Below are 6,597 nucleotides of genomic sequence, written 5' to 3'. Positions count from 1 at the left end.
CTTGGTTTTCACACCTCAACTGCTAGAACAGGGCCTCATCCTCCCTGATTGAACTAACCTCATTATCTCTAGCTTGCTTGCTAGCATATATATACCTGCCCCTGGAAATTTCCACTACATTCATCTGACGAAGTGGGTATTCACCCACAAAAGCTCATGATCCAAAACGTCTGTTAGTCTATAAGGTGCCACAGGATTCTCTGCTGCTTCCTCATTTTTGTGTCATTCCCTTTCTGAAATTAAATGCTACAGTGTTGGGCTGCTGTGATGTTTTTCCCGACACAGGAGTGTTAAATTTAATTATATTATGGTCACTATTACCAAGCAGTCCAGCTATATTTAACTCTTCGACCTGATCTGTGCTCAATTTAGGTCTAAATCAAGAATTGCCTCTCCTTTTGTGGGTTCAAGGACTAGCTGCTCCAAAAAGCAGTCATTTAAGGTGTCAAGAAACTTCCTCTCTGCATTCCTTCCTGAGATATGTACCCAGTCACTATGGGAATAGTTGAAATCTCCCATTATTAATTTTATTATTATTGAGTTTTTTTATTTTAATAGCCTCTCTAGTCTGCCTGAGCATTTCATAGTCACTATCACCATCCTGGTCAGGTGATCTGTAATATATCCCTATTGCTATATGCTTATTATTAGAGCATGGAATTACTATCCATAGAGATTCTATGGTACAGTTTGGTTCATTTTAAGATTTTTACTTCATTTGATTCTACACTTTCTTTCAGATATAGTGCCACTCCTGCACCAGCACGACCTGTTCTGTCCTTCCAACATGTTTTGTGCCCTGATATTACTGTGTCCCATTGATTATCCTCATTCCAGCAAGTTTCTATGATGCCTATTATATCAATATCCTCATTTAATACAAGGCACTCTAGTTTGCCCATCTTAATATGCAGACTTCTAACATTGGTATGTAAGCACTTGTCACTTTTTAGCTGTCTGCCATTACATGATATAATCGAATGGGACTTTTTTCATTTGACTGTTTCTCATCAGATCCTACCTGTATTTTATCTTCCATCCTCTCCTCCTTATTAGGACATAGGGAATCTCCATTTATAGATCCTCCTCAAAGGGATATCTGAACCGTGTGCTCATCCGCACCTGTCAGCTTTCCCCCAGCCCTTATTTTAAAAACTGCTCTATGACCTTTTTAATTTTAAGTGGCAGCAATCTGGTTTCATTTTGGTTTAGGTGGAGCCCATCCTTCCTGTATAGGTTCCCCCTTTCCTAAAAGTTTCCCCAGTTCCTAATAAATCTAACCCCCTACACCATCATCTCATCCACACATTGAGACCCAGCAGTTCTGCGTGTCTAACTGGCCCTGCGTGTGGAACTGGAAGTATTTCAGATAATGCTACCATGGAGGTCCTGGACTTCAATCTCTTACCTAGCAACCTAAATTTGGCCTCCAGGACCTCTCTCCTATCCTTCCCTATGTCATTGGTACCTACATGTACGACGAGCACCGGCTTCTCCCCAGCCCTACACATAAACCTATCTAGATGTCTCAAGAGAGCCACAACCTGCGCATCAGGCAGGCAAGTCACCATGCAGTTCTGCCAGTCATCGCATACCCAACTATCACATCCCTTTGCCTGCATCCCTTGTGCAATCTGCTCATAGATGTCAATGTTTCAATGACTGCTTCACAGCTGTGCTGGCAGAGCCTCTTCTCCCCACAGGGCGAGAAGTTCCACTACCTCCTGTCTACTCCAGGCAGGAGCACAGCTGGAGTGTGTATCTGGTGTGATTGGTAGGGCAGTTGCACACAAGGGAAAGCTACTAGGTGTGCTCACCAAGCTAGGCAATCAGGAAAAGGCACTTCAAAACATTTGTGGGGTTTTAAAGGGGGGAATGTGGGACTTCTGGACTCCATGAGCCCAGGCAGCAGAGGTCACACTTGCAACTAACATGATCAGTGTTGGGTATTGTGGGACAGCTGTTGGAGGACTGTGAGTGTTGACATAGGTCACACAGTGTCTACACTTGTGCTGCATCAACCTCAGAATATTCACCATGGCTCAACACCATTTGGGTAGCTAGTTTTACTGTATCACCCTAATGGGGCACTTACAGGGGAGGGAGAAAAATGTAAGATTAGACACATATACAGGTAGTTTGACAGGAGGTAGCTTACATCAACCAAAATTTATAGTGTAGAGCAGGCCTTAGAAAGTTTTTTGTAATATTTAATCTAAGGCCTGGTCTACACTAATCTGTTTCGGAATTAGCCAAGTTAATTCAGGGGGGAAAAAAAAGATTCCATCCACATGACCAAAGCGGCTTTTTCAATTTAAAGGGCTCTTTAAATCAATTTCTGTACTTCACCTCGGCAAGCGGAGTAGTGCTTAAATCGAGATCGTAATCCCGGGTTAAAGGTATTGTGGATGCAATTCAACATTATTGGCCTCTGGGAGCTATCCCAGAATGCTCCCTTGTGACCGCTCTGGACGACATTCTCAACGCCAATGCATTAGTCAGGTGGGCAGGAAAAGCCCCGGGAACTTTTGAATTTCATTTCCTGTTTGGTCACCATCAGCACAGGTGACAGGCAGCACAGTCCACCATCACAGGCGACCATGCAGAGTCCACCATCACAAGAGATCACGCAGTTCCAGATTTGCAGACAAGCTCCAGCATGGTCTGAACGGGAGGTACTGGATCTCATCACATGTTGGGGAAACGTGTCTGTTATGGCAGAACTATGTTCCAAAAAAGGGAACGCAAGTACCTACGCTATAGCCTCCAGGGCCATGACGGAAAGAGGCTACTCCAGGGACACAGAGCAGCATCGTACAAAAATCAAGGAGCTCAGGCAAGCGTACCAAAAGGTTAGGGAGGCAAACGGGTGCTCTGGGTCACAGCCCCCTACATTCCACTTTTACCGTGACCTCTATGCAATTATGGGGGATGACACCACCACTACGCCACCACTGTCTGTGGACACCTGCAAGGGGGGAGTTGTATGGAGCGAGGAGGAAGAGTCATTGGAGGATGAGGAGGAGGAGGACGACAGTGCACAGGCGGCAAGTGGGGAATCTATTTCCCTTCCCCCAGCCAGGAACCAATCTTAAGGTTGGAGCCAATAGCCTCCCCACACTTCCAGTGTGGGCTCCCGGACCATGACCCTGGAGAAGGTACTTCTGGTAAGTGAGATCCTGATCGGAGCCACGCGGTGAGGGGTGGGCGGGCGGGAAACCAACTGCGCTGGGCCATTCGTGTATAGTTTAAAGGGCTCATCCCTGCTCAGAGCCTCATCAAAGCCATGCGATAGGTGTGCAGGGGTTGAGTGTTTGAAGTGATCATCCCAGAGAGCCTGCAGGCCCTCCTTTATGGCAAACCCACCAGACATTGCTTGCTATGGGAAAGGGGTCCCAGCAGTTTGAAAACATTGAAATGAATGTAGAAAAAGCAGAACCCAGTGTGCCCCTAGGCTGCCTGCAAGCTGAATTCTGTTGCCTGGCTGTGTGTGATGGTTTACTCATACCAAAGTGCCCCCTTTGTTCTCCAAAATGTATATTTTAAAATACTACCCTCCCTTTTTCTGCTGCAGGTGCAAATGTTTCAGCTTGGCCCCTATTTACTCCCTCCCAGAGACTAGTCCAGATTAGAAAGTGGAAAAAACGAACTCAGGACGACAAGTTTGCCGAGCTCATGCAGTCCTCCTGCACTGACAGCCCCCAGCTGAATGTGTGGAGGCAAACAATTGCGGAGTCCTATAAAGCATTACAGGAACATGAAGAGAGGAGAGAGACGCGCGATGAGAGCAGGCAAGACGCCATGGTCAAGCTCATGGGGGAGCAACCTGACATGCTCCGCTGTATGTGGATCTAATGCAGGAAAGGCAGAAAGACCACAAACTGCCACTGCAGCCCCTGTATAATCAAACTCCCTCTTCCCCAAGTTCCATAGCCTCCTCACCCAGACGCCCAAGACAGAGGTATTTTTTGTGCCCGAGGCAAGAATATAAAATTGTGCCCTCCCCCAGGGGCGACTCTTTGGCAGCAATTCGGTGACGGGTCCCTCTCAGAGGGAAGGGCCTGCTGCTGAATTGCTGCCGAAGAATGGATGAAGTGGCAGCGGTAGAACCTGTGATTTTGGAGGGGGTCAGCTCATGATTTTTGACTGCTTGGGCTGGTAATGTTGCTTTCAAGATAGTCTTTGGTTCCAGTTCAGTTCCAATCCAGAGAGAGACTCGCAGGTTAGAGAGGAAGGAGGTGCTGGATATCAGCAGTGGCCACTAGGGATCAGCATGTGTCCTGAGAATGCTGGGAGTTCAAGCTTGCAGGGCAGGATCAGGGGTGGCAGGTTTGAAGAAATTTTGGTAGTGCCCAGAACCTGCCCTCTTGTGTTTTTTTATGTACTGGTCACCACGGTATGCTGGGGCCGAGATAGGGATATGTGTTCCGTCTATCGCTCCGCTGCAGTTAGGGAACCCTAGTGCATTAAAGCCATCCACAATGGTCTGCACATTTCCCAAAGTCACTACCCTTGATAGTAGCTGGTCAATGATGGCATTGGCTACTTACTTGCAGCACTGCAGCCCCTACAGTAGATTTGCCCGTTCCAAACTGATTCCCGAATGACCAGTAGCTGTCGGGCGTTGCAAGCTTCCACAGTGCTATGGCCACTCGCTTCTCAATCGTGAGGGCTTCTCTCACTTTGGTGTCTTTGCGCTTCAATTCCATGAAAGTGGCCCTACGCATACGAAAGTTTCGCAGCCCCTGGGAGTCATCCCAGACATGCAACACTATGCGATTCCATCAGTCTCTGCTTGTTTCCTAGGCCCAGAATCGGCATCCCATGGCATGAACCAGGCCCAATGTCACCATGATCTCCCAATCACCACATGCCGTGCTTCTAGGAATGTCTGTGTCCATGTCCTCATCAGTACAGTAATTGCATTGTCATCGCTTCCTTGCCTAGTTTTGCAGGTATTGCACATAGTGCTGGATAATGTGCAAGGTATTCACAATGGTCAAAACTGCAGCGGAGATCTGAGCAGGCTTCATGCTTGCCGCGCTATGGCACCTGCACTGGTAATCCTGGAAAAGGCACAAAACAAGCTGTTCGGTTCAAGATGGCTTATAAAAGGTGGTAAATGGTTGTCTTCTGTAGCTTTCACAGAGTTGGGAAGTTCGTTAGAGCTGCAAGAGTAGGAGAGCAGAGTTTGCAGCGGAAACGTGAGCAGAGTTTGCGGTGGAAGCTGTGCAGCTCTGTTCATGATGCCTGAAAAACAGCGGGGAATTGTTGCCTTCTGTAGCTTCCACAGGAGCCCAGGATAGACATGGAAAAAGCATTGGAAACTGTGCGGCTCTGTTCATGGTAGCTGAAAAAAGGCGGGAAATGGTTAGATGAAAGAGCAGATAGAAAGACGAGAGGACATGCGAGGTGGATTCATAGTACCAGGAGACAGGCGGTGTACCATGCTGCACTGTCTGCTGGCAGCATGGCATCTGCCGTAGCTTTCACAGAGGGAGGAGCGAGTGAGAGCACATACCCAGAAACACCTGCAAGAATTTTTGCCTCATCATGCACTGGAAGCTTAACCCACAATTCCAATGGGCAGCAGAGACTGCAGGAATTGTGGGATAGCTACCACAGTGCATTGCTCCGACATTTGATGCTAGCCTCGGTACTGTGGACACGCTCTGGCGAATTCACGTGTTTTAGTGGGGACACACACCACCAAATGTATAAAATCACTTCCGAAAACTCTAATAAAATAAGTTCGAATTAATTTTGTACTGTTGATGTCCGTTAAATCTCCCTTGCTGCAGATTAAGCCCCTTCCTTGTTCTACCTTCAGTGGACACTGAGAACAATTGATCAATATCCTTTTTATAATAGCCCTTAACATATCTGAAGACTGGTAGTAGGTCCGTCCTCAGTCTTTTCTCAAAAAAAAAAGAAAAAAAAAAAAGGCATGTTTAGTCTTAACTCTTTCCTCATAGGTCAGATTTTCTAAACCTTTTATCATTTGTGTTGCTCTTCTCTTGACTCTTTCCAATTTGTTCACATCTTTCCTAAAGTGTGGTACCCAGAATTAGACACAGTACTGCAGCTGAGGCCTCATCAGTGCAGAGTTGAGTGGGACAGTTAGCTTCTGGATCTTACATATGACGACACTCTTAATACGCCCCAGAATTACATGTGTCTTTTTTGCACTTGCACCACATGGTTGACTCATACTTAATTTGTGATCCACTGTAATCTCCCAGGTCCTTTCCAGCAGTACTACCATTGTGTCAGTTATTACCCATTTTGTATCTGTGCATTTGATTTTTCCTACCTCAGTGAAGTACTTTGCACTTATCTTTATATACTTTACCTTATACATTATAAACCTGGGTCTTCCCACCACATACATGTTCCATCCTTTGTAAGCTGAGACAAGCCTTTGCAATATACAGATTTGAAAAATTTTAACTTCACCTAGTTGAAAATTTTCAGAAGTGTTTCAAATGTACATGCCAACTGTACCAAGCCAGAATTTAACATTCTTAGTAAACAGTATTTGGTTCCCATACTGCTTTAAGATGTCAGAGGCTATGAAGTGCAGACTTCAAATTGTTA

General features: G+C 46.2%; 1 protein-coding gene across 1 annotated transcript; it reads left to right on the top strand.

Annotated features, from left to right (window-relative positions):
* The first annotated feature begins 2,374 nt into the window (after window positions 1-2,374).
* On the top strand, window positions 2,375-4,833 carry LOC142047375 (uncharacterized). The gene is made up of 4 exons (XM_075070043.1): window positions 2,375-2,969; window positions 3,056-3,167; window positions 3,575-3,711; window positions 4,807-4,833. Exons 1-4 carry the CDS (start codon window positions 2,601-2,603, stop codon window positions 4,831-4,833), a joined length of 645 nt encoding a protein of 214 aa, XP_074926144.1. The 5' UTR covers window positions 2,375-2,600.
* Window positions 4,834-6,597: the final 1,764 nt, after the last annotated feature.

Source organism: Chelonoidis abingdonii, chromosome 1 (genome assembly GCF_003597395.2).
Source record: "Chelonoidis abingdonii isolate Lonesome George chromosome 1, CheloAbing_2.0, whole genome shotgun sequence".
NCBI classification, from domain to species: Eukaryota; Metazoa; Chordata; order Testudines; family Testudinidae; genus Chelonoidis; species Chelonoidis abingdonii.
Note: the sequence above shows the minus strand (reverse complement) of the source record. Positions and strands in the feature narration are given on the sequence as shown.

Bases quoted from the DNA above. Each gene is read 5' to 3' on its own strand.
- LOC142047375 (XM_075070043.1), top strand. From the start codon at position 2,601: ATGCAGAGTCCACCATCACAAGAGATCACGCAGTTCCAGATTTGCAGA. The intron at 2,970-3,055 runs TGCAAGGGGGGA...GGCGGCAAGTGG, and splicing joins CACCACTGTCTGTGGACACC to GGAATCTATTTCCCTTCCCC. The intron at 3,712-4,806 runs GTGTGGAGGCAA...CTTGTTTCCTAG, and splicing joins CTGACAGCCCCCAGCTGAAT to GCCCAGAATCGGCATCCCAT.